Source organism: Lissotriton vulgaris, chromosome 1_2 (assembly GCF_964263255.1).
Source record: "Lissotriton vulgaris chromosome 1_2, aLisVul1.2, whole genome shotgun sequence".
In the NCBI taxonomy this organism is placed as follows: domain Eukaryota; kingdom Metazoa; phylum Chordata; class Amphibia; order Caudata; family Salamandridae; genus Lissotriton; species Lissotriton vulgaris.
Genome location: NC_141686.1, coordinates 307,316,340 through 307,344,319, shown reverse-complemented (window position 1 = coordinate 307,344,319; position 27,980 = coordinate 307,316,340). Strand labels below are relative to the sequence as shown.

Genomic DNA, 27,980 nt, shown 5'->3' with positions numbered 1-27,980 from the left:
GGGACACAGTGTGAGCCTTCCATCTCCCTCTAGTAATTTTTCTCTCATTTGTGTATCTTTCCTTGGTTTCTTCTGCGTGTTCTTGCAGGGGCGGTAAGGGGGGGTGCTATCTCTGGGCCTTGTGCCCCTATTTAACCCCCCGCCTTCTTGACGCCTCGCCCCCTGATTGGAGGGGGGGTGAGGGCGTTGGCTACCCTGGGGCGTCCAATCCTGGTGATCCATCTTTTCGCTGGCTTATAGAATAGAATAGAAGCCATTTGTAAAGCGCCTGGTTACTCAAAAACAGAGTGTCCCCGCGCTGAATACTGCAAAGGAGCTCAGAGGAAGGAACACAGGTAGGTCCAACAAGGGCAAGGGAAGGAATAGTAATTAAGAGCGAGGGAATAGGAAAGTTTTAAGTTTTCCCCGAAACCTGATTTCGGAGGGTTCCGTACGAATCTCGAGTGGGCGCTCGTTCCAGCCCTTGGCAGCCAAATATCTGAGCGAACAGCCACCCATCCTGGCTCTGGTGATTTTAGGGATTTTGAACAACATCGTTCCAGAAGATCTCAAATTCCTGGTAGGCCGATGTATTGTGAGTAAACAATGAAGATATCCTGGACCAGTGCCATGGGCGATACGGTGGGCAAAGCATAAGGACTTAAATTTAATTCGCTCCTTGATGGGGAGCCAGTGGAGTTTAGACAAGGCAGATCTCCCAGAGGCTTCTGCAATGAGAGGGGGGGGGGGGGGGGGGCCTTCCCGCCTTTCGGCGGCGTGTGCCCCAGGCCCCCATTGGGTCCGGGTACGCCTTCCCCGGCCCGGATTTCATCCTACGCTCTTGAGTGAGCCGTTTTAAGAAAATCCAGGATGACACAGTCCTTCGGCCCCTGAAGGGAGCTTGTGAGCCAGCCAGGGGTAGGTTTAGGGACAATCGGCAATCCCCTACTTACTCTTCAGATACATCAAACTCGTTCTGGGAACAGGCCATCCTCCTATGGGCGGGTGCCCGACAAGCGACCCAATGCCTAAAGACAAAAGCCTTTCCTCTCCACAGGTCTCCCGTACACTAAATTTCCAACGGGAAGACCTCACCTTGCCCCTTTGCCGTTAATGAAGTTCCTGGATCCTCCTAGCTACCCATCTCGAGTGGGTATGCATCATATCCTGCACACCAGCCCATCCTCTCGCCAGGACAAGGCTATTTTGTTCACCTGGGAGTTGTGCTAGCTGCATGTTAAGATCAAGCACTGGCAGGGGCAGCTGGTGACTTGCAAATGAAAATTACCTTCAGGCAGGGAGAAGATAATTCTCTAAAAGGATATTTATACTACATTTTTATTAAACATCTAACCTCTCCAACGAGTTTGGTTTTTAATATCAAAAATAGTGTTTGAACAGTTCTCTAGCATGTTTCAAGTCAGAAATCCCAAAATATATTAATTTGCGCTCTAATTTTCTTCATAGGACAGCCAGAGTCTTCTGCAGTAAACATAGCTTTTAGCGGCTTGTCAATGTAGGTACATGGAAACATTACATTTCTACTGCTCCTACTTTTAAATACCATACACGACATCTTGTGGGCTGCGTGTCCTACATAGGGTGTGACTTATTATTTAAAAGAAAGGTTTCCCTTATGAAAAGGGATATTTTAACAGGTCAGATGGCTGGTGTAAAAGGAGGCAGTTACGCTTCACTGTAAGCCTTGAAGCCAGGTTTGCCTGGTCATACTAGGGAATGACGCAAAAAGTGCCGCAGTCCATAGTGGAGTGGTGTGGCTCACTGGTTAGAGGCGGCAGACCCGAAAGCAGAGGACGGCCCGGGACCAGGGTTCAATTCCCGACGCGGCAGGGTCGTGGACCAGGGTCCGCGGACTCGATAATTCTCGCGTCGGTGCCTACTCTAACCAGGGATCACACTCGGCAACTCTGGGCATTAAGCTTGCCTCATCTCTACAACGGCCCCCCACATACGCCGGGGATGCCTGGTTTCACCTTGGAGATACCCAGCAGGGACCATCTCACAGGGATAGCCAGGACGGGTTCCCCAGCGGTCTACAGCACCAGGACGCCTCAACGAGCAGTGCGCTTTACAAGACACATACATTACACATTACATTACACATAGGGAAAATTTAACGTCCTGTGCCACAATGGTACTTTCTATACCATATATTACGGCTTTACAGGGCAGTTAAGCTTCCCGATCAGGGATCAGCAACTTTGCACGTATTGTATTGTAATTGCATTTATATAGCGTTTACTACCCCTGACGAGGCGTGGAAGCGCTTTTTCGGCGAGTAGCAAGCTACTCCGGAACCCATAGAGGGTTAGTGTTGAATTAGTATAGTGAAACATGCAGTTACATTTTAAGTGGTGGATAGGTTAGTCAGTTATTTGGATTTGGAATGATAGCAGAAGGATAGAGGAGGACAAAGGTTTGAAATATATCGCGCTTGTTACCCCTGATGGGGTGTTGACGCACGCTATGCAGGATTAGTGGTGAATTAATATAGTTGAATATGGAATTTGAGAAGTGAACCACTGGGCACTGGACGGCCACGACCCTCCAGTGTGCAGAGTCTGCAAACCAGCAATAACATTCAGTGAGCAAAATGGGAGTGACCACAAAAATGGTAATTCTCACACCAGTAAAAATTATTTTTGTGCCAAAACCATTCATTTCAAAACAGCTCAAACCCTAGCTTTGCCTTGCCTTTTTAAGGGAAAGCGAGGTCCCCACTCGAAGAGTTATCACTGTCCGCTGTTAGAGGATCGTGTTCAACCAGATAAATCTTTCAATTAGCGACTAAGGAAAAGGCGGCCATCAGCCCACTGGTACTTCTTGCCAACTCCCAGCGGGTACAAGGACTGGCACACGCGCTGCGTGGCCTGTGGCCTGCAGGAACTAGAACTGGCAATGGAAGGCAAGGTAGGATAGAAGTAAACGGGATCTGTTAGGTTAGATTCCTCCTGCTACTCCGACACCACCACCCAAACTGATCTAAGCATCAGAAGGAGAACAAACAGAACAAACCTAAGCAAAGCAAATCATCAATGTCGTATGCAATGAGAAGTGCACATTAAATGTATCTGTTACACAGACAAGGAAGCAAAAAAAGAGACCTGTGATATTAACAGCTACACTACATTGTTACTAGACTGTTTCAATGATATTAACTAGAACAGAACACATCCAGTTACAACACATTCAATATTATTTAGAAATCTAGAACCAGCTGCTCGTCTTAAAGTCTCAACGCAACAAATGGGCTATTTTTCTGCTCTCATTAAATCCTTCAATGGCGTAAATCCTGAATGCTGATGAAAGGTTCATGAACACATAAAGGCAAATAAACTCTCAGACGCTGTGCTTTACGAATACCACTCAACAAGACCTATCGGGCCTACGCTGATCACGGAGGGGCTCATTAACAAGTCCCATGTGCCACTTTGGCATCACTTTTCCCATGTTAAAAATAAATCTGCCGGGGGAGGAGCCAAGCCAGCAACCGCGATGGCCGCCTGACTCCTCGGCTCCGCTGACCCGCCCGCTGTCTGCCCAAAGCGCAGCGGATCCTGATCTCTATCCTGAATGAAAACCGGCGCTTCGGAGCCCGGCTGAGCTTCCGCCTCGAATGGTGTGTTCCCCGTCGGTCAGCTCGCTGTGGAACCGGAGATTCGCCTTTGCCCTGCCCCACCGCGGCGTGTGAGGGATCGGGTCTTTGTTCTCCGGAGAGGCTGCCCCTTGACTCGGCAGCAGCGGACGCCTGCAGCGGGAGGGGCCGGAGGCTGCTGTGCTACTATTGCAATGATTGCTACAGTGTGCCGCCCGGCCCGCGCTTCCATGTTTGCTTCGATACTGTAGCAGGAGCTGCATTGTATCCCTCATCCGTCCCAGGTCCGGCGCTGGGTGATTTCACTATCCTTTGGCGCTGCGGTAGACGCCATTTTACCAGGCGCCCTGCACCTCTGCTGGTAATCCCCGGGGGTTTCCAAGAGACTTTCTCCATGATGAAAATTGCTTACGGCAGGACCCGGACGGCGGGAGATTAACTTTCATCGTGGCTTAGTGGTGATTGCGCCCACTGCTTGCACTATCGGCTTTGCCTTTGTGATGGGCTCCGGCAGCCACTACAGTGGACGACAACATGGCGACGCCCTCCGGGTGCGGGACTCTGCTGCTGTGGAGCCCATTGCCCTTGCGGATGTATTCATTGCCCTGCATGATCTGCGGTCATCTATGCGGGCTTGCGCCCGTGACCTGGGAGACCGACTAAATGGAGTGATGCCTGGTGAGCTCCCGGACGACTGTGCTGCTGGCTGTTCCCCGCCGGACCTGCTGTACCCGGTGACCGGCGGGTGGGACCTGTGTATCCCGCCGTGTGTCGAGACATGGTACCCCCCGGACGACTCGGCTGCTGGGCCCTCTACTCTGGGGATGCTGGGGAGTGCGACGCTGGACCCTGCCCACCGGCTGGAGAGCGCTTGCTGGTCGACTTGCCCCGTGTCCACCTGGGGGTCCTCCGGAGGGCCCCCCTGCTCTGCCAAGAGATTGTTGCAACGGCCCTGGCCAATCGGCCTTCAGGTACTGCTGCTGGGTTTCCACCTTAACTGGGTAACTCCTGCTTGTTCGGCACTACGTGGGACAGATCTCTGCGAGGGGCTTTTGAACTGGTGGTGGTCTTTACATCTGCACCTCGTGTTCAAGATGGCCGCTGCCCGCCTGGACTTCATTGTTGGGTTGGATCGACGGGGACAAGGCTGACACTATTTAAGTTTTGAACGCGGTCGGATGCTACATGGTTGACGGAAAATTGGTACTGTTGGGATGGTATATGCTATTACGGTGTCGGGTCGGGATCTGAGGAGGGATGGCCGAGGGTGGTTTTATTGACTGTATGTTTCCTTTGCCTGGGCCCTCCCCCGGTCTTCTGTGAATTCCTTTCTCTCTTTTCTTCTCTTCTGCATTTCGGGTACTCTTTTGGGGCGACAGGCACTCTGCGAGGGGGGGGTAGGCCGTAGCCTCTGCATGTGTGTAGGGTGGGGCGGGTGTACTTATGTTTCTTTTGTTACTATGGGCCTTGGTTTTTACTCTCCTACTTTTATTCTTTCTCTCCCACTTTTTCCTGGGGTTTTTGGGTGGATCGATATGGTGTGGGTGGTACCTGCCGACCGTAGTAATGCTAGCTTATTTTTCTCCTGTCTGGTCCTCTGCGGTCAATTGCTGAACGGAAATTGTTTGCGTAATGATGATGCTGATACTAGCCCACTTATGTCCTGGATGGTCTATTTTGCCTCAGATCCTTTCTAGCCCCTTTTCTGGACATACTAAAAACTTTTAAATTAAACCTCACTTCTCCTGCTTCCCGGCGGCGCATGTGTTTTCAGTGTAACTTGATACTATCCTGCTTGTGCTCCTATGTTGCCGGGACGCCTTTACCATTTGCTATTGCACTCCAGATGCTACCGAGGCCGGCCGGATGGTTGTAGGCCCGTATTTGTATGATTCTATTGTGCAATAAAGGTTTTCAAAAATTAAAAAAAAAAAATAATAATAAATCTGCCCCTAATTACTTGAAAAACCTTTGCATTACGGGAAAAGACAACTTCACTGGCCAGAAAGATCCGGATGAGATGGTTTCAAACAACACTGACGTTTGTATGCGACATCACTTCCTATATACACAAATATAAATTTGATGGGAACATCTCTGCATCAAGTACTTGCCGCGGCCACACAGTTATTTTTACAACATTAGAGTGAGTGTCTCTCCGTGATAAATAAAAGTTAAAAGTCATACTAGTAATAGTAGTCTGGGTGTTCACCCAACCTAGATTATAGGGCCAGGCCCAAATAAAGTGATGTGTTTTTTTAATATCATTCAAAACCGGCGTGAATTATCCATTTTCCTTCAGGTGTTCTCAAGGCCTTTTATCACATTTGGGCTTCATTCTTCCATTTGATGCTGCAGTTTATTTATTTATTTATTTTATTTTGAAAGTTTTATATAGCGCGGACAAGATCTTTGCATATATCAGAGCGCTTTACATAGAGGGGTACATGAAGGGGCATAATCATACAAATAAATCAATAGATCAAACAGTACAAATAGGTTACATAGAGGGGTACATGAGGGAGCATAGTCAGACAGATAAATCAATAAATCAAACAGTACAAATAGGTGACTTCAAAGCCAATCATGTGAGTACCATCTGTCAAATAGCAGTTCCTTCCTCACCCTACATTCTGCTTTTCAGCATCCAGCCATGCCTGCTTCCCATTTTCTGCACCCTGCGGCACACGGGTCTTTCCAGTGTATCACCATTGCTATGTGAGGCAGCACTTCGCCCAGCTCCACAACCTTCCACATTGCTGTGTCTTTTGTTACCTGTAAACAAACCTAGTAAGAACTGGAGTATGGTTGGTTGTAATGTAATACTAGTGAGTGTGCTTGGTTTGTGTTTCTTCCTGGAACAATTTTCCAAACCTAAGGCGTTTCCACCACATGTCTGTATGTGCCAGTGTTTACTCTACACTTGGGGCAGTGTCGACTTTTCCTGGAATTTAATGTGTTCATTGGTTCTGGCATCAAATGCACTCTTTGTATACATTTAAAGTTGATCAATTTATATTTGGTATTTCTAGTGACTCGTCATTATTTCACAAATATTGTGTGCCACTTCTGTGCCCTTATTTCTTTGCATGCGTTTGTATCCTGCCTCCCTAATATGGTATAACATTTTACTCTGTCAGTATTCATGCCTCATGATGTGGATACAAGTGGACCTCCTCTACCCTCCCCCCTCAGGATTAGACCTTCTTGACCTGAAAAATCGCTGATTCTTTTGGGAATGCGGATTAGCTTTTTCAAATTAGTAATAACAATGTTTGCATACGCAAGGAAGCAGGCATTGCTGATGGCCCAGTCAGTGGAGGGCGATTAAAGGGACTTCCAGAATTCTGCACTATCTGCAACTTTTTCTCCCGAGTAACAATTGCACCAAAAATGTTAAGCACAGAACAATGCACCATAAATTTAACTGTGGCATATCCATGTAATTACGGTTGCCTTGACTCACTCTGGACAGGTATTGTACTAATTAGCTTCTTCAGAAGAACAGGTAGGGTGGTCAAGGGGTAAATTAACCTTCAAAAATCAGCGGTTAACATTCCTCCCTTTCCCAGGGCAGTTCTAGAACCCCCCCCACCTCTTCCCCAATATAACTAACATCTATAAGTCTAATCTGTGAAGGAGTTTTTCAGGGATTCACATAGGCTTGTGTTGCTTATTATGTAGTAGTACTCAGGGAGTTACTATCAATTGCTCAGAGTAACTCAGTCCATTAGTGACACTGGAACCATTTGGTTGCACTTGCCTCACATGGTGCCACCATGTTATTTTTATACACCGTTACTAGATCTTCACACAACTGTGTGTCTGCCCAAACTTTTTTTACAGTCATTTGCGGTGTTAACTGGAGTCATGCGATCTCTCCGGAATCAAAACCACTATAGGGGTACAGAACCTGTCACATTTAATTTTAAACCCGAAGGGAAGTCTCCCTCAGTGTATTCTCTAAGCGGTTACCAGTTTTAGATGCATTCTCAAGAATCTGCAATAGGTCACATAGAGATACAATATGCCCTGTGTCCTGGACTAACATCCCTTCTTCTCTATGCCTAGATTATCTGTCTCAGGAGGTTCAAACACCACAGCAAGCACCAAGGGGGACATTAGGAAGTCCTCCTGATTGGAAACACGTAAAAGTTTTTCATTTTTGCCTGTTCCTGTTCAATACAATAGATCACAGGGATATAGATTTATTAATGAAATATTCTCATGACAGTTGCATTCATTATAATTTGCTGTTTACGTTGTGTTGTCATTTACAAGAGCACTAGAAACAACGCCTCTTAAGTAGGTTGTAGGATGTGATTGCAGAAAATTCATAGAATTTTTAAGTACATATTCTACCTGCATGTGAACAAACAGACTCATTTTGAGTTAATGGCGCATTCTGGCAGGCTACATGCCACAGTACAGGAAGCTGGCAACATACTTTAGGTATTTTTTTAAACCAAGTGGAATGAGTTTCTGCAGAGGAGGATGAGGCGCAACTGCTAGAGCGCAGACTATGGGGGAATCTGGTTCGAGTTTAGGCAACAGCTCAACATCCTGTGATTCTGAGCAAATCACTTAATCGCTCAATGCCTAAATGTATGTAATGCAATGGCTGTTTATGTAAAGCAATGTAATAAACTTAAAACCTACAAGCGTACATTCTCTAGCATCGCCCGGAGAATCTGGAACTCCCTGCCAGTGGAAGCAAGACTGATTTCCACTACACTGGCCTTCAAAAGGGAAGTCTAAGCTCTACTAATGAACAATGCGTTGAACTAGATGCTTTTCTCCTCTTGCCTCTAGCCTACTGAATACATATCAGGTGTTGCGACCCATTGTCGCCTCCCATATTGTCTTGTTTGCTTTTGATGTATATTGCCCTACTTATCGTTCTCACCCAGCCTGCTTCCTATGTCCACCTTAATGTCATCCTGCTCCTGTTGTATATTGTCCCACTGTTAGATTGATTTTTCTCCCCTAGCTGTTTTCCTGTCTTCCTCAACCGTATGTAAAGTGCTCTAATACCCACTTGGGTCATGTTGGCGCTATACAAAATTTCAAATAAATAAATAAAGTGCTACAATAACTTTGGGTCGAGTTCACGCTATATGAAACTGCAAAATAATTTTTTTTTAAATGCTCAGTTCATTGAGCACCTGGTGTTTGGTGAATGTTACCCAGCAATTCAAATGTATTGCAGAGAGAGTGTGTATCTGAGACTTCAGCATGACGAAGAATATACTACATATATGAAGTAATCCTGGTTAATGTGAAATTCTACTATATCTATAAGAACCATGTGGGCTCCTTGTACGCTGATGAAAATGACCTCCTCTGTAGCCAGTTGCACGACATCATGCAGTTTTTCATAGATTCATAGTCCGTAGACTGTCCGATGGAAGGCCAATGTCCCGCGTAAGAGCATTACACCAAAAACCACCTCTACTGTATACAATGGCAAAATACAGTCTTCTGCTGAGTATCCTTTAAGCACCTTGCTTGGGTGGTTTAACATCACAACAATGCTTACGTGTTCCACCCATGGTCATACGTACCCCCAACACCTTCTGCTCCCCTTTGGGTACTGCTGGGGAGGCCGTCTTCCCCTTCCACTTGGACTTCATCATCTCGACCAGACTGTAGAGTCCAGAGGGCTGGTTAAGGTTGATGGTGATGACTGTTGGCTGAGAGATGCCGGAGGCGATCTCGAGCCCCTTCACTCGGAGGACATAGGAATACATGGCGTCCGCCTAGGAGGAGACATGAACATATGGTGTTAGCACAAGAGAGGACACTGGAATACATGGCGTCCGCCTAGGAGGAGACATGAAGATAAGGGGTTAGCACAAGAGAGGACACTGGAATACATGGCGTCCGCCTAGGAGGAGACATGAAGATAAGGGGTTAGCACAAGAGAGGACACTGGAATACACGGCGTCCGCCTAGGAGGAGACATGAACACATGGGGTTAGCACAAGAGAGGACAGCGGAATATATGGCGTCCGCCTAGGAGGAGATATGAACACATGGGGTTAGCACAAGAGAGGACACTGGAATACATGGTGTCCGCCTAGGAGGAGACATGAAGATAAGGGGTTAGCACAAGAGAGGACACTGGAATACACGGCGTCCGCCTAGGAGGAGACATGAACACATGGGGTTAGCACAAGAGAGGACAGCGGAATACATGGCGTCCGCCTAGGAGGAGATATGAACACATGGGGTTAGCACAAGAGAGAACAGCGGAATACATGGCGTCCGCCTAGGAGGAAACATGAACACATGGGGTTAGCACAAGAGAGGACAGCGGAATACATGGCGTCTGCCCAGGAGGAGACATGAACACATGGGGTTAGCACAAGAGAGGACGCTGGAGTACATGGCGTCCGCCTAGGAGGAGGCATGAAGGTATGGGGTTAGCACAAGAGAGGAGAGCGGAATACATGGCGTCCGCCTAGGAGGAGACATGAACATATGGTGTTAGCACAAGAGAGGACACTGGAATACATGGCGTCCGCCTAGGAGGAGACATGAAGATAAGGGGTTAGCACAAGAGAGGACACTGGAATACATGGCGTCCGCCTAGGAGGAGACATGAAGATAAGGGGTTAGCACAAGAGAGGACACTGGAATACCCGGCGTCCGCCTAGGAGGAGACATGAACACATGGGGTTAGCACAAGAGAGGACAGCGGAATATATGGCGTCCGCCTAGGAGGAGATATGAACACATGGGGTTAGCACAAGAGAGGACACTGAAATACATGGTGTCCGCCTAGGAGGAGACATGAAGATAAGGGGTTAGCACAAGAGAGGACACTGGAATACACGGCGTCCGCCTAGGAGGAGACATGAACACATGGGGTTAGCACAAGAGAGGACAGCGGAATACATGGCGTCCGCCTAGGAGGAGATATGAACACATGGGGTTAGCACAAGAGAGAACAGCGGAATACATGGCGTCCGCCTAGGAGGAAACATGAACACATGGGGTTAGCACAAGAGAGGACAGCGGAATACCTGGCGTCTGCCCAGGAGGAGACATGAACACATGGGGTTAGCACAAGAGAGGACGCTGGAGTACATGGCGTCCGCCTAGGAGGAGGCATGAAGGTATGGGGTTAGCACAAGAGAGGAGAGCGGAATACATGGCGTCCGCCTAGGAGGAGACATGAACATATGGTGTTAGCACAAGAGAGGACACTGGAATACCCGGCGTCCGCCTAGGAGGAGACATGAACACATGGGGTTAGCACAAGAGAGGACAGCGGAATATATGGCGTCCGCCTAGGAGGAGATATGAACACATGGGGTTAGCACAAGAGAGGACACTGAAATACATGGTGTCCGCCTAGGAGGAGACATGAAGATAAGGGGTTAGCACAAGAGAGGACACTGGAATACACGGCGTCCGCCTAGGAGGAGACATGAACACATGGGGTTAGCACAAGAGAGGACAGCGGAATACATGGCGTCCGCCTAGGAGGAGATATGAACACATGGGGTTAGCACAAGAGAGAACAGCGGAATACATGGCGTCCGCCTAGGAGGAAACATGAACACATGGGGTTAGCACAAGAGAGGACAGCGGAATACCTGGCGTCTGCCCAGGAGGAGACATGAACACATGGGGTTAGCACAAGAGAGGACGCTGGAGTACATGGCGTCCGCCTAGGAGGAGGCATGAAGGTATGGGGTTAGCACAAGAGAGGAGAGCGGAATACATGGCGTCCGCCTAGGAGGAGACATGAACATATGGTGTTAGCACAAGAGAGGACACTGGAATACATGGCGTCCGCCTAGGAGGAGACATGAAGATAAGGGGTTAGCACAAGAGAGGACACTGGAATACATGGCGTCAGCCTAGGAGGAGACATGAAGATAAGGGGTTAGCACAAGAGAGGACACTGGAATACACGGCGTCCGCCTAGGAGGAGACATGAACACATGGGGTTAGCACAAGAGAGGACAGCGGAATATATGGCGTCCGCCTAGGAGGAGATATGAACACATGGGGTTAGCACAAGAGAGGACACTGGAATACATGGTGTCCGCCTAGGAGGAGACATGAAGATAAGGGGTTAGCACAAGAGAGGACACTGGAATACACGGCGTCCGCCTAGGAGGAGACATGAACACATGGGGTTAGCACAAGAGAGGACAGCGGAATACATGGCGTCCGCCTAGGAGGAGATATGAACACATGGGGTTAGCACAAGAGAGAACAGCGGAATACATGGCGTCCGCCTAGGAGGAAACATGAACACATGGGGTTAGCACAAGAGAGGACAGCGGAATACCTGGCGTCTGCCCAGGAGGAGACATGAACACATGGGGTTAGCACAAAAGAGGACGCTGGAGTACATGGCGTCCGCCTAGGAGGAGGCATGAAGGTATGGGGTTAGCACAAGAGAGGAGAGCGGAATACATGGCGTCCGCCTAGGAGGAGACATGAACATATGGTGTTAGCACAAGAGCGGACACCGGAATACATGGCGTCCGCCTAGGAGGAGACATGAAAATAAGGGGTTAGCACAAAAGAGGACACTGGAATACACGGCGTCCGCCTAGGAGGAGACATGAACACATGGGGTTAGCACAAGAGAGGACAGCGGAATATATGGCGTCCGCCTAGGAGGAGATATGAACACATGGGGTTAGCACAAGAGAGGACACTGGAATACATGGTGTCCGCCTAGGAGGAGACATGAAGATAAGGGGTTAGCACAAGAGAGGACACTGGAATACACGGCGTCCGCCTAGGAGGAGACATGAACACATGGGGTTAGCACAAGAGAGGACAGCGGAATACATGGCGTCCGCCTAGGAGGAGATATGAACACATGGGGTTAGCACAAGAGAGAACAGCGGAATACATGGCGTCCGCCTAGGAGGAAACATGAACACATGGGGTTAGCACAAGAGAGGACAGCGGAATACATGGCGTCTGCCCAGGAGGAGACATGAACACATGGGGTTAGCACAAGAGAGGACGCTGGAGTACATGGCGTCCGCCTAGGAGGAGGCATGAAGGTATGGGGTTAGCACAAGAGAGGAGAGCGGAATACATGGCGTCCGCCTAGGAGGAGACATGAACATATGGTGTTAGCACTAGAGAGGACACTGGAATACATGGCGTCCGCCTAGGAGGAGACATGAAGATAAGGGGTTAGCACAAGAGAGGACACTGGAATACATGGCGTCCGCCTAGGAGGAGACATGAAGATAAGGGGTTAGCACAAGAGAGGACACTGGAATACACGGCGTCCGCCTAGGAGGAGACATGAACACATGGGGTTAGCACAAGTGAGGACAGCGGAATATATGGCGTCTGCCCAGGAGGAGACATGAACACATGGGGTTAGCACAAGAGAGGAGAGCGGAATACATGGCGTCCGCCTAGGAGGAGACATGAACATATGGTGTTAGCACAAGAGAGGAGAGCGGAATACATGGCGTCCGCCTAGGAGGAGACATGAAGGTATGGGGTTAGAACAAGAGAGGAGAGCGGAATATATGGCGTCTGCCTAGGAGGAGACATGAACATATGGTGTTAGCACAAGAGAGGAGAGCGGAATACATGGTGTCTGCCTAGGAGGAGACATGAACACATGGGTTTAGCACAAGAGAGGACGCTGGAATACATGGCGTCTGCCTAGGAGGAGACATGAACATATGGTGTTAGCACAAGAGAGGAGAGCGGAATACATGGCGTCCGCCTAGGAGGAGACATGAACATATGGTGTTAGCACAAGAGAGGAGAGCGGAATACATGGCGTCCGCCTAGGAGGAGACATGAAGGTATGGGGTTAGCACAAGAGAGGAGAGCGGAATACATGGCGTCTGCCTAGGAGGAGACATGAACACATGGGGTTAGCACAAGAGAGGACGCTGGAGTACATGGCGTCCGCCTAGGAGGAGGCATGAAGGTATGGGGTTAGCACAAGAGAGGAGAGCGGAATACATGGCGTCCGCCTAGGAGGAGACATGAACATATGGTGTTAGCACAAGAGAGGAGAGCGGAATACATGGCGTCTGCCTAGGAGGAGACATGAACACATGGGGTTAGCACAAGAGAGGAGAGCGGAATACATGGCATCCGCCTAGGAGGAGACATGAACACATGGGGTTAGCACAAGAGAGGAGAGCGGAATACATGGCGTCCGCCTAGGAGGAGAGATGAAGGTATGGGGTTAGCACAAGAGAGGAGAGCGGAATACATGGCGTCTGCCTAGGAGGAGACATGAAGGTATGGGGTTAATACAAGAGAGGAGAGCGGACTACATGGCGAGTGCCTAGGAGGAGACATGAATATATGGTGTTAGCACAAGAGAGGACAGCGGAATACATGGCGTCCGCCTAGGAGGAGACATGAAGGTATGGGGTTAGCACAAGAGAGGAGAGCGGAATACATGGTGTCTGCCTAGGAGGAGACATGAAGGTATGGGGTTAATACAAGAGAGGACAGCGGAATACATGGCGTCCGCCTAGGAGGAGACATGAACACATGGGGTTAGAACAAGAGAGGACGCTGGAATACATGGTGTCTGCCTAGGAGGAGACATGAACATATGGGGTTAGCACAAGAGAGGAGAGCGCAATGAATACATGGCGTCTGCCTAGGAGGAGACATGAGCATATTGTGTTAGCACAAGACCAAGTTAAACCCAGAGCAGAGCAGAGCTGTCAAGTTTAAGAGTGAACAGCAGGAAGGTGGATGGGGCACCCTCATATGTGTATTTGTATAGCGCACAACTCAGCGGGGGGGGGGGCAAGGGGTAGACTTTCCTTACTCAGGGGTGGTCAATGGTGAAAACATGAAATGCTCAAAGAAGCAATCTCACCAGGAGCTGACAGAACAATTAAAAAAAAAACATAAGAAAGGAAGCTTCTGTGTTGAGTATCTAATGCCAATGCAAACCAAACCTCAAGGAAGGACTGTGAAGGGGGGTTGGCATGATAAAGCGGTCAGTAAATTATCAATGAAATGCATAAGTACTGCATATTATATTCGTGAAGGACTTCTGTGAAATGGCTTATTTGTCTGGCATTAGCAAAGAACTTCTGGTGTATTTAATATATATTTATATATATTACACTTACTTCTAGTTTTAGGGGCTTTCACCCAGGCATATTATTTCATTGTTCTGCTGTGGTGTTAATTATATGTCTTTATCTGTCCACTACACCGTAGTCAGTGGTTCTGCCAACTTCCGCCATGGACTGACTCCATGTGAGTGAGGGCATTCTGCCCTGTTACAAGGAGCAGGTATCCGCACACAAAGTAGTTGCTTTAAGCGCCAGGGACCACGGTGGGAAGGAGCACCTCTGAGATTAAAAACAATGTCCGCTTTCAAAAACATGAAAGAACGAAGCAAACCCTAACCAAACGAAGCAAACCCTAACCAATCAAAAAGGCTGGCGGCCAATGACAAACGCTTTGGCAATTCTTATGATGCGCCTTTAAAAAGTTTATCTATTTATCCAGGTTACAGTCTAACTTGACGTGTGACACTGCATAGGTCATTCCCAGTACATCCATTATTGATTGTATGACGGAACAATGCATTCCACTGCAACACATGCCTTTCCCACGCGTTGCAACGGGAATGCCTTTGCCATGCGTGCGCTGTAACAGCAGTTGCCTTTGCCACGCGTGCGTGGCTACGGGAAATGCCTTTGCCACGCGTGCCCAGCAACGGGAATTGCCATTGCTACGCGTGCCCAGCAACGGGAATTGCCTTTGCCACGCGTGCCCAGCAACGGGAATTGCCTTTGCCACGCGTGCCCAGCCTCGGGAAATGCCTTTGCCAGGCATAACCTTTACCACAAATTTTATAACAACGAATATGCCTTTATCACACATGCCTTTACCACGCACGCATTTACCACGCACGCCTTTACCATGAATTTCGTTGTAAAAGCACAAATGTTAAAGGCATATGCATTGTAAAAGTTTTTCTAGACTCCTGCCCTGAACCCTAAAACCGGTCCCTGTCGCAACCCCACCCCCAGCCTTTTTACAAATACCTGACCCCTGCACAAGCCCTCCCTTTTTTAAAATAAATACCTTGAAGCCCTCAGACCTCAGGGTGATAGTGCCGCGGCTGTTTTAGGATGTAGGATCAGCTGGTCCATGGTTGTACCTGTCGACTCCTTCCGTCCCCCAGGTGCACCGAGCATTACCCTCAGAAGGCACCTGTGGGGCTGAAGTGGGGCCAAGAAGAGGCGTTTTGAATATTATACGTCAGGCCTTTGAATGGGCGTCACATGACAGCCCGGAGCTGCTCCGGACCGGTGGTGTTCACCGCCAGGACAGATGCCTTCCCAAGACAGCCGGATGCACTCTGGGAGTTGTAGTCGGGACCTGCCACCGGGAGGAATTAAAGGGGCTCCTACAATGGTGAGGGCAGAAGTGCTTGCAGCGCATGGAAGTCGCCCCCCGGAAGAGGGTGCAGTGCCTGCACCCTCACTTCTCTCCATCGCGTTTCAGTCCAAACCCTCAGTTGCCCCTGAAAACCAACTCTCCTTCCTTATCCTTCTCCAGGGGCTCCTGCTACCTCACACCCCCCTCGTCGTCTGCTCTCCCACCTCTGGCAATGACAGCCCCTCAACAACAGAGCTCTCGCTCTCACCTGGACTCCCCCCTCAACCTGCACAGCTCTCCGGCTCTTGTCCTGGACCCCTCCTCACCTGCACAGCTCTCCTACTCTTCACCTGGACCCCTCCTCACCTGCACAGCTCTCCTACTCTTCACCTGACCTCCCTCTTCACCTGCACAGCTCTCCTGCTCTTAACCTGGACCCCTCCTCACCTGCACAGCTCTCCTGCTCTTAACCTGGACCCCTCCTCACCTGCACAGCTCTCCTGCTCTGGACCTGGACCCCTCCTCACCTGCACAGCTCTCCTGCTCTTGACCTGGACCCCTCCTCACCTGCACAGCTCTCCTGCTCTTGACCTGGACCCCTCCTCACCTGCACAGCTCTCCTGCTCTTGACCTGTCCCCTCCTCACCTGCACAGCTCTCCTGCTCTTAACCTGGACCCCTCCTCGCCTGCACAGCTCTCCTACTCTTCACCTGGACCCCTCCTCACCTGCACAGCTCTCCTACTCTTCACCTGACCTCCCTCTTCACCTGCACAGCTCTCCTGCTCTTAACCTGGACCCCTCCTCACCTGCACAGCTCTCCTGCTCTTAACCTGGACCCCTCCTCACCTGCACAGCTCTCCTGCTCTTGGCCTGGATCCCTCCTCACCTGCACAGCTCTCCTGCTCTTAACCTGGACCCCTCCTCACCTGCACAGCTCTCCTGCTCTGGACCTGGACCCCTCCTCACCTGCACAGCTCTCCTGCTCTTGACCTGGACCCCTCCTCACCTGCACAGCTCTCCTGCTCTTGACCTGGACCCCTCCTCACCTGCACAGCTCTCCTGCTCTTGACCTGTCCCCTCCTCACCTGCACAGCTCTCCTGCTCTTAACCTGGACCCCTCCTCACCTGCACAGCTCTCCTGCTCTTAACCTGGACCCCTCCTCACCTGCACAGCTCTCCTGCTCTGGACCTGGACCCCTCCTCACCTGCACAGCTCTCCTGCTCTTGACCTGGACCCCTCCTCACCTGCACAGCTCTCCTGCTCTTGACCTGGACCCCTCCTCACCTGCACAGCTCTCCTGCTCTTGACCTGTCCCCTCCTCACCTGCACAGCTCTCCTGCTCTTAACCTGGACCCCTCCTCGCCTGCACAGCTCTCCTACTCTTCACCTGGACCCCTCCTCACCTGCACAGCTCTCCTACTCTTCACCTGACCTCCCTCTTCACCTGCACAGCTCTCCTGCTCTTAACCTGGACCCCTCCTCACCTGCACAGCTCTCCTGCTCTTAACCTGGACCCCTCCTCACCTGCACAGCTCTCCTGCTCTTGGCCTGGATCCCTCCTCACCTGCACAGCTCTCCTGCTCTTAACCTGGATCCCTCCTCACCTGCACAGCTCTCCTGCTCTGTATCTGGACCCCTCCTCACCTGCACAGCTCTCCTGCTCTTGGCCCGGACCCCTCCTCACCTGCACAGCTCTCCTGCTCTTAACCCGGACCCCTCCTCACCTGCACAGCTCTCCTGCTCTTGACCTGGACCCCTCCTCACCTGCACAGCTCTCCTGCTCTTCATCTGGACCCCTCCTCACCTGCACAGCTCTCCTGCTCTTGACCAGGACCCCTCCTCACCTGCACAGCTCTCCTGCTCTTGACCTGGACCCCTCCTCACCTGCACAGCTCTCCTGCTCTTGACCTGGACCCCTCCTCACCTGCACAGCTCTCCTGCTCTTCATCTGGACCCCTCCTCACCTGCACAGCTCTCCTGCTCTTGACCTGGACCCCTCCTCACCTGCACAGCTCTCCTGCTCTTGACCTGGACCCCTCCTCACCTGCACAGCTCTCCTGCTCTTGACCTGGACCCCTCCTCACCTGCACAGCTCTCCTGCTCTTGACCCAGACCCCTCCTCACCTGCACAGCTCTCCTGCTCTTGACCCGGACTCCTCCTCACCTGCACAGCTCTCCTGCTCTTGACCCTGACCCCTCCTCACCTGCACAGCTCTCCCGCTCTTGGTCCGGACCCCTCCTCACCTGCACAGCTCTCCTGCTCTTGACCCGGAACCTTCCTCACCTGCACAGCTCTCCTGCTCTTGCCCCGGACCCCTCCTCACCGGCACAGCTCTCCTGCTCTTGACCTGGACCCCTCCTCGCCTGCACAGCTCTCCTGCTCTTGGCCTGGATCCATCCTCACCTGCACAGCTCTCCTGCTCTTACCTGGATCCCTCCTCACCTGCACAGCTCTCCTGCTCTTGACCCTGACCCCTCCTCGCCTGCACAGCTCTCCTGCTCTTGACCCGGACCCCTCCTCACCTGCACAGCTCTCCTGCTCCTGACCTGGACCCCTCCTCACCTGCACAGCTCTCCTGCTCCTGACCTGGACCCCTCCTCACCTGCACAGCTCTCCTGCTCTTGACCCGGACCCCTCCTCACCTGCACAGCTCTCCTGCTCTTGACCCGGACCCCTCCTCACCTGCACAGCTCTCCTGCTCCTGACCTGGACCCCTCCTCACCTGCACAGCTCTCCTGCTCTGGACCTGGACCCCTCCTCACCTGCACAGCTCTCCTGCTCTGGACCTGGACCCCTCCCCACTGCACAGCTCTCCTGCTCTTGACCTGTCCCCTCCTCACCTGCACAGCTCTCCTGCTCTGGACCTGGACCCCTCCCCACTGCACAGCTCTCCTGCTCTTGACCTGGACCCCTCCTCACCTGCACAGTGTTGTATATTTATCCTTCCTCTATTTCCATGCTCTACCATGGTTCTTACCTGTGTCATTCATTCCAGAATGTAGATGGCTCTGCCTCCTTCTAGTGTTCTAGTTGGTGACAGTTTGTGCCTGGCCAGCTTGTGTTGAGGTTGCTCCATGCTTTTCTCCTGCAATAAACCTCCTGTGGTACACCTGTGGTCTCCAGCTATTTACTACAATTTTTGGCGACGAGGGTGGGATTGATAACAATATAAAGGACAAAGGTGGTGTTGTGGAGTGTGAGCACTGCTCTGGAGACAATGTTGCTGTAGTGAAAAACAGGCCCAGACCTTCTGCGAAGAAAACCTCAGTGAGCAAGGTCTGCAACAGGTGTGGCAGCAGTAGTCACTCTTCCGACGCAAGGTTTTGCTTTGCCTCTAACAAAGAGTGTTTGAAGTGTGGGAAAGTTGGGCACTTCTCCAAAATGTGCAAGGGCAAAGCCAAGCAGAGAGTGAATATTGTCGATGACTATGTGGATGATTCTGGAGTTGAGCCCGATAGACTCCTGGTCATTGATGATGTGGATGTCATCTGTGATGATCCTAGACAAACCAGACCCAAAGCCATTTTTATGATTGACTCCCACGAAGTGTTGTTGATGGTTGACACTGGTTCTCGTCATACTATTATACCTAAGTCTACCTTTGATGCCTTTTGGGAGGGGGTCAGCTTACATCCCAGTGATATTTCCCCTAAGGGTTTCAATGGGCAGAAAATTGAAATCCTTGGTTTCTTTGAGTCCGAGATTACCTTTGAGAAGAGGTCTATCTTTGGGAAGGTTTATGTTTCTATTGATGGCCCTCCCATCTTAGGGTGGGTACATCAATATGACCTTTATATTGTTATCAATCCCAGGGCAAAGAACCAAATAATGGTGGTGGATGATGACTCTGTTGAGTTTATTCTCTCTGAATTTGGGTCTGTTTTCAGGGAGGAGTTGGGTGAGCTTCGGGGGTATGCCCATCTTATAAAACTGAAGAAAGATTGTTTGCCTGTGCAGCATCGTGTAAGGAGGATTCCTATCTCCATCCGCAATGAAGTGAAACTCCTAATTGAGGAGATGCTTCAATCCGGGGTTATTGAACCCACAGAAGCATCAGCATGGGTTTCGCCCGTCGTGATTTCTAAAAAATCAGACGGAAAATTGAGATTCTGTGTGGACCTCAGGTCCTTAAACAAGTGTGTCGTTGCAGACACCTTTCCTTTACCAAACATTACGGAGATGGTTTCCACTCTTCAGGGGGCGAGGTACTTCTCCAAACTCGACCTGAAGAGTGCCTACCATCAGGTCAAGCTCCATGAATCCTCGAAGCATCTTACCGCCTTCATCACCCCGGAGGGGATCTTCCAATTTACTCGCCTCCCCTTCGGGTTGATTTCGGCGGCGAGTGTCTTCCAAAGGTTGGTCAGCGAAATTTTCAAGGGGCTCAAAAACGTTGTGTTGATGCCAGTGCCCATGGTCTTGGTGCAGTCCTACTTCAGTCCCACAAGGACGGCGACAGGCTGGTTGCTTTTGCCTCACGTACTCTTTCCAAGTGTGAACAGAATTACTCTGTTATCGAGAAAGAGGCTTTGGCTGCTGCGTGGGGTGCTCATCACTTTCGACCTTACCTATGGGGCATTCGATTCAACCTTAAGACTGACCACAAACCCCTTATACGCATTCTTTCTCCCGGGGGTGGGGCATTTGGTTCCCCAAGATTGGCAAGGTTGGCCTCCAAACTCCAAGAATACCATTTTGATATTTCCCACATCTCTGGGTGGAGAAATTTCCAGGCTGACTGTCTGTCTAGGTTGGCCGTTCCACCTGGTACTGATGTTGGTTTCAGTCTAGACGGTCTTGATGAGAATGTTGCCTGGATTGATGATGTTCTTCTGCTAACTGAGGGTTCCTTTTCTTGCTCTGAGTGGGTCGAAGCTATGTCCAGGGACAATGTTTTACAGGAAGTCATCCAGTTGATAAGGTTGGGTTCCCGCAGGGAGAGCTGTCTCCATGTTTCTGTTCGCCCTTTCCTTAAGGTCATTGATGATCTGTCTGTTTGCAATGATAATGTTGTCATGCGTGGCGACAAATTTGTGCCTCCTGTTGACTTGAGACCCAAACTCATTTCTTTGGCCCACGAGGGCCATCTTGGCCAAATTCCTTTCCATGACAATTACTTCTTTTTGTGTTAAGTTTCCTTTTATCTTGTGTTTTATTCTACGAGAGGAGATGTGTTGTATATTTATCCTTCCTCTATTTCCATGCTCTACCATGGTTCTTACCTGTGTCATTCATTCCAGAATGTAGATGGCTCTGCCTCCTTCTAGTGTTCTAGTTGGTGACAGTTTGTGCCTGGCCAGCTTGTGTTGAGGTTGCTCCATGCTTTTCTCCTGCAATAAACCTCCTGTGGTACACCTGTGGTCTCCAGCTATTTACTACACACAGCTCTCCTGCTCTGTATCTGGACCCCTCCTCACCTGCACAGCTCTCCTGCTCTTCATCTGGACCCCTCCTCACCTGCACAGCTCTCCTGCTCTTGGCCCGGACCCCTCCTCACCTGCACAGCTCTCCTGCTCTTGGCCCGGACCCCTCCTCACTTGCACAGCTCTCCTGCTCTTGACCTGGACCCCTCCTCACCTGCACAGCTCTCCTGCTCTTGGCCCGGACCCCTCCTCACCTGCACAGCTCTCCTGCTCTTGACCTGGACCCCTCCTCACCTGCACAGCTCTCCAGCTCTTGACCCGGACCCCTCCTCACCTGCACAGCTCTCCTGCTCTTGACCTGGACCCCTCCTCACCTGCACAGCTCTCCTGCTCTTGACCTGGACCCCTCCTCACCTGCACAGCTCTCCTGCTCTTGACCCTGACTCCTCCTCGCCTGCACAGCTCTCCTGCTCTTGACCCGGACCCCTCCTCACCTGCACAGCTCTCCTGCTCCTGACCTGGACCCCTCCTCACCTGCACAGCTCTCCTGCTCCTGACCTGGACCCCTCCTCACCTGCACAGCTCTCCTGCTCTTGACCCGGACCCCTCCTCACCTGCACAGCTCTCCTGCTCTTCATCTGGACCCCTCCTCACCTGCACAGCTCTACGGCTCTTGATCCGGACCCCTCCTCACCCGCACAGCTCTCCTGCTCTTGACCTGGACCCCTCCTCACCTGCACAGCTCTCCTGCTCTTCATCTGGACCCCTCCTCAACTGCACAGCTCTCCTGCTCTTGACCTGGACTCCTCCTCACCTGCACAGCTCTCCTGCTCTGTATCTGGACCCCTCCTCACCTGCACAGCTCTCCTGCTCTTGGCCCGGACCCCTCCTCACCTGCACAGCTCTCCTGCTCTTAACCCGGACCCCTCCTCACCTGCACAGCTCTCCTGCTCTTGACCCGGAACCCTCCTCACCTGCACAGCTCTCCTGCTCTTGACCCGGACCCCTCCTCACCTGCACAGCTCTCCTGCTCTTGACCCGGACTCCTCCTCACCTGCACAGCTCTCCTGCTCTTGACCCGGACCCCTCCTCACCTGCACAGCTCTCCTGCTCTTGACCCGGACCCCTCCTCACCTGCACAGCTCTCCTGCTCTTGACCCGGACCCCTCCTCACCTGCACAGCTCTCCTGCTCCTGACCTGGACCCCTCCTCACCTGCACAGCTCTCCTGCTCCTGACCTGGACCCCTCCTCACCTGCACAGCTCTCCTGCTCTGGACCTGGACCCCTCCTCACCTGCACAGCTCTCCTGCTCTGGACCTGGACCCCTCCCCACTGCACAGCACTCCTGCTCTTGACCTGTCCCCTCCTTACCTGCACAGCTCTCCTGCTCTGGACCTGGACCCCTCCCCACTGCACAGCTCTCCTGCTCTGGACCTGGACCCCTCCTCACCTGCACAGCTCTCCTGCTCTGGACCGGGACCTCTCCTCACCTGCACAGCTCTCCTGCTCTTGACCTGTCCCCTCCTTACCTGCACAGCTCTCCTGCTCTTGACCTGTCCCCTCCTTACCTGCACAGCTCTCCTGCTCTGTATCTGGACCCCTCCTCACCTGCACAGCTCTCCTGCTCTTCATCTGGACCCCTCCTCACCTGCACAGCTCTCCTGCTCTTGGCCCGGACCCCTCCTCACCTGCACAGCTCTCCTGCTCTTGGCCCGGACCCCTCCTCACCTGCACAGCTCTCCTGCTCTTGACCTGGACCCCTCCTCACCTGCACAGCTCTCCTGCTCTTGGCCCGGACCCCTCCTCACCTGCACAGCTCTCCTGCTCTTGACCTGGACCCCTCCTCACCTGCACAGCTCTCCAGCTCTTGATCTGGACCCCTCCTCACCTGCACAGCTCTACGGCTCTTGATCCGGACCCCTCCTCACCCGCACAGCTCTCCTGCTCTTGACCTGGACCCCTCCTCACCTGCACAGCTCTCCAGCTCTTGACCTGGATCCCTCCTCACCTGCACAGCTCTCCTGCTCTTGACCTGGACCCCTCCTCACCTGCACAGCTCTCCTGCTCTTGGCCCGGACCCCTCCTCACCTGCACAGCTCTCCTGCTCTTCATCTGGACCCCTCCTCACCTGCACAGCTCTCCTGCTCTTGACCTGGACCCCTCCTCACCTGCACAGCTCTCGTGCTCTTAACCTGGACCCCTCCTCACCTGCACAGCTCTCCTGCTCTTCACCCGGACCCCTCCTCACCTGCACAGCTCTCCTGCTCTTGACCCGGACCCCTCCTCGCCTGCACAGCTCTCCTGCTCTTGACCTGGACCCCTCCTCACCTGCACAGCTCTCCTACTCTTGACCCGGACTCCTCCTCACCTGCACAGCTCTCCTGCTCTTGACCTGGAACCCTGCACAGCTCTCCTGCTCTTGACCTGGACCCCTCCTCACCTGCACAGCTCTCCTGCTCTTGACCTGGACCCCTCCTCACCTGCACAGCTCTCCTGCTCTTGGCCCGGACCCCTCCTCGCCTGCACAGCTCTCCTGCTCTTGACCTGGAACCCTCCTCACCTGCACAGCTCTCCTGCTCTTGCCCCGGACCCCTCCTCACCTGCACAGCTCTCCTGCTCTTGACCTGGAACCCTCCTCACCTGCACAGCTCTCCTGCTCTTAGCCCGGACCCCTCCTCGCCTGCACAGCTCTCCTGCTCTTGGCCTGGATCCCTCCTCACCTGCACAGCTCTCCTGCTCTTGACCCTGACCCCTCCTCACCTGCACAGCTCTCCTGCTCTTGACCCTGACCCCTCCTCACCTGCACAGCTCTCCTGTTCTGGACCGGGACCCCTCCTCACCTGCACAGCTCTCCTGCTCCTGGCCTGGACCCCTCCTCACCTGCACAGCTCTCCTGCTCCTGACCTGGACCCCTCCTCACCTGCACAGCTCTCCTGCTCTTGACCCGGACCCCTCCTCACCTGCACAGCTCTCCTGCTCCTGACCTGGACCCCTCCTCACCTGCACAGCTCTCCTGCTCCTGACCTGGACCCCTCCTCACCTGCACAGCTCTCCTGCTCTTGACCCGGACCCCTCCTCACCTGCACTCCTCTCCTGCTCTTGACCCGGACCCCTCCTCACCTGCACAGCTCTCCTGCTCCTGACCTGGACCCCTCCTCACCTGCACAGCTCTCCTGCTCTTGGCCTGAACCCCTCCTCACCTGCACAGCTCTCCTGCTCTTCATCTGGACCCCTCCTCACCTGCACAGCTCTCCTGCTCTTAACCTGGACCCCTCCTCACCTGCACAGCTCTCCTGCTCTTGACCTGGACCCCTCCTCACCTGCACAGCTCTCCTGCTCTTGGCCTGGATCCCTCCTCACCTGCACAGCTCTCCTGCTCTTAACCCGGACCCCTCCTCACCTGCACAGCTCTCCTGCCCTTGATCCAGACCCCTCCTCACCTGCACAGCTCTCCTGCTCTTGACCTGGAACCCTCCTCGCCTGCACAGCTCTCCTGCTCTTGACCTGGACCCCTCCTCACCCGCACAGCTCTCCTGCTCTTGACCCGGACCCCTCCTCACCTGCACAGCTCTCCTGCTCTTGACCTGGAACCCTCCTCACCTGCACAGCTCTCCTGCTCTTGACCTGGAACCCTCTTTACCTGCACAGCTCTCCTGCTCTTGACCTGGAACCCTCCTCACCTGCACAGCTCTCCTGCTCTTGTCCTGGACTCCTCTTAACCTGCACAGCTCTCCTGCTCCTGACCTGGACCCCCTCCTCATCTGCACAGCTCTCCTGCTCTGGACCTGGACCCCTCCTCACCTGCACAGCTCTCCTGCTCTTAACCTGGCCCCCTCCTCACCTGCACAGCTCTCCTGCTCTGGACCGGGACCCCTCCTCACCTGCACAGCTCTCCTGCTCTTGACCCGGACCCCTCCTCGCCTGCACAGCTCTACTGCTCTTGACCTGGACCCCTCCTCACCTGCACAGCTCTCCTGCTCTTCATCTGGACCCCTCCTCGCCTGCACAGCTCTCCTGCTCTTGACCTGGAACCCTCCTCACCTGCACAGCTCTCCTGCTCTTGACCCGGACCCCTCCTCACCTGCACAGCTCTCCTGCTCTTGACCCGGACCCCTCCTCACCTGCACAGCTCTCCTGCTCTTGACCCGGACCCCTCCTCACCTGCACAGCTCTCCTGCTCTTGACCCGGACCCCTCCTCACCTGCACAGCTCTCCTGCTCTTGACCTGGAACCCTCCTCACCTGCACAGCTCTCCTGCTCTGGACCGGGACCCCTCCTCACCTGCACAGCTCTCCTGCTCTTGACCCGGACCCCTCCTCACCTGCACAGCTCTCCTGCTCTTGACCTGGAACCCTCCTCACCTGCACAGCTCTCCTGCTCTGTATCTGGACCCCTCCTCACCTGCACAGCTCTCCTGCTCTTAGCCCGGACCCCTCCTCACCTGCACAGCTCTCCTGCTCTTACCTGGATCCCTCCTCACCTGCACAGCTCTCCTGCTCTTGACCTGGACCCCTCCTCACCTACACAGCTCTCCTGCTCTTGGCCCGGACCCCTCCTCACCTGCACAGCTCTCCTGCTCTTACCTGGATCCCTCCTCACCTGCACAGCTCTCCTGCTCTTGACCCTGACCCCTTCTCACCTGCACAGCTCTCCTACTCTTCATCCGGACCCCTCCTCACCTGCACAGCTCTCCTGCTCTGGACCTGGACCCCTCCTCACCTGCACAGCTCTCCTGCTCTTGACCCGGACCCCTCCTCACCTGCACAGCTCTCCTGCTCTTGACCTGGACCCCTCCTCACCTGCACAGCTCTCCTGCTCTTGACCTGGACCCCTCCTCACCTGCACAGCTCTCCTGCTCTTGACCTGGACCCCTCCTCACCCGCACAGCTCTCCTGCTCTTGACCCGGACCCCTCCTCACCTGCACAGCTCTCCTGCTCCTGACCTGGACCCCTCCTCACCTTGGACCCCTCCTCACCTGCACAGCTCTCCTGCTCCTGACCTGGACCCCTCCTCACCTGCACAGCTCTCCTGCTCCTGACCTGGACCCCTCCTCACCTGCACAGCTCTCCTGCTCTTGGCCCGGACCCCTCCTCACCTGCACAGCTCTCCTGCTCTTAACCTGGACCCCTCCTCACCTGCACAGCTCTCCTGCTCTTGACCTGGACCCCTCCTCACCTGCACAGTTCTCCTGCTCTTGACCCGGACCCCTCCTCACCTGCACAGCTCTCCTGCTCTTGACATGGACCCCTCCTCACCTGCACAGCTCTCCTGCTCCTGACCTGGACTCCTCCTCACCTGCACAGCTCTCCTGCTCTTCATCTGGACCCCTCCTCACCTGCACAGCTCTCCTGCTCTTGACCTGGACCCCTCCTCACCTGCACAGCTCTCGTGCTCTTAACCTGGACCCCTCCTCACATGCACAGCTCTCCTGCTCTTCACCCGGACCCCTCCTCACCTGCACAGCTCTCCTGCTCTTGACCCGGACCCCTCCTCGCCTGCACAGCTCTCCTGCTCTTGACCTGGACCCCTCCTCACCTGCACAGCTCTCCTGCTCTTGACCCGGACTCCTCCTCACCTGCACAGCTCTCCTGCTCTTGACCTGGAACCCTGCACAGCTCTCCTGCTCTTGACCTGGACCCCTCCTCACCTGCACAGCTCTCCTGCTCTTGACCTGGACCCCTCCTCACCTGCACAGCTCTCCTGCTCTTGACCTGGACCCCTCCTCACCTGCACAGCTCTCCTGCTCTTGGCCCGGACCCCTCCTCGCCTGCACAGCTCTCCTGCTCTTGACCTGGAACCCTCCTCACCTGCACAGCTCTCCTGCTCTTGCCCCGGACCCCTCCTCACCTGCACAGCTCTCCTGCTCTTGACCTGGAACCCTCCTCACCTGCACAGCTCTCCTGCTCTTAGCCCGGACCCCTCCTCGCCTGCACAGCTCTCCTGCTCTTGGCCTGGATCCCTCCTCACCTGCACAGCTCTCCTGCTTTTGACCCTGACCCCTCCTCACCTGCACAGCTCTCCTGCTCTTGACCCTGACCCCTCCTCACCTGCACAGCTCTCCTGCTCTGGACCGGGACCCCTCCTCACCTGCACAGCTCTCCTGCTCCTGGCCTGGACCCCTCCTCACCTGCACAGCTCTCCTGCTCCTGACCTGGACCCCTCCTCACCTGCACAGCTCTCCTGCTCTTGACCCGGACCCCTCCTCACCTGCACAGCTCTCCTGCTCCTGACCTGGACCCCTCCTCACCTGCACAGCTCTCCTGCTCTTGACCCGGACCCCTCCTCACCTGCACAGCTCTCCTGCTCCTGACCTGGACCCCTCCTCACCTGCACAGCTCTCCTGCTCCTGACCTGGACCCCTCCTCACCTGCACAGCTCTCCTGCTCTTGACCCGGACCCCTCCTCACCTGCACAGCTCTCCTGCTCTTGACCCGGACCCCTCCTCACCTGCACAGCTCTCCTGCTCCTGACCTGGACCCCTCCTCACCTGCACAGCTCTCCTGCTCTTGGCCTGAACCCCTCCTCACCTGCACAGCTCTCCTGCTCTTGGCCTGGATCCCTCCTCACCTGCACAGCTCTCCTGCTCTTAACCTGGACCCCTCCTCACCTGCACAGCTCTCCTGCCCTTGATCCAGACCCCTC

The 27,980-nt window shown here is 53.4% G+C and overlaps 1 protein-coding gene across 8 annotated transcripts in view; it reads right to left on the bottom strand.

Annotated features, from left to right (window-relative positions):
- LOC147736573 (transmembrane protein 176B-like) overlaps nucleotides 1-27,980 on the bottom strand; it is a 322,222-nt gene that overhangs the window by 21,705 nt on the left and 272,537 nt on the right. For all 8 annotated transcript variants that reach the window (XM_086953312.1, XM_086953313.1, XM_086953309.1 and 5 more), the window contains one exon: nucleotides 9,160-9,354. In XM_086953312.1, coding sequence (XP_086809438.1) covers nucleotides 9,160-9,354 — 195 coding nt within the window. The remainder of the gene's footprint in view (nucleotides 1-9,159; nucleotides 9,355-27,980) is intronic.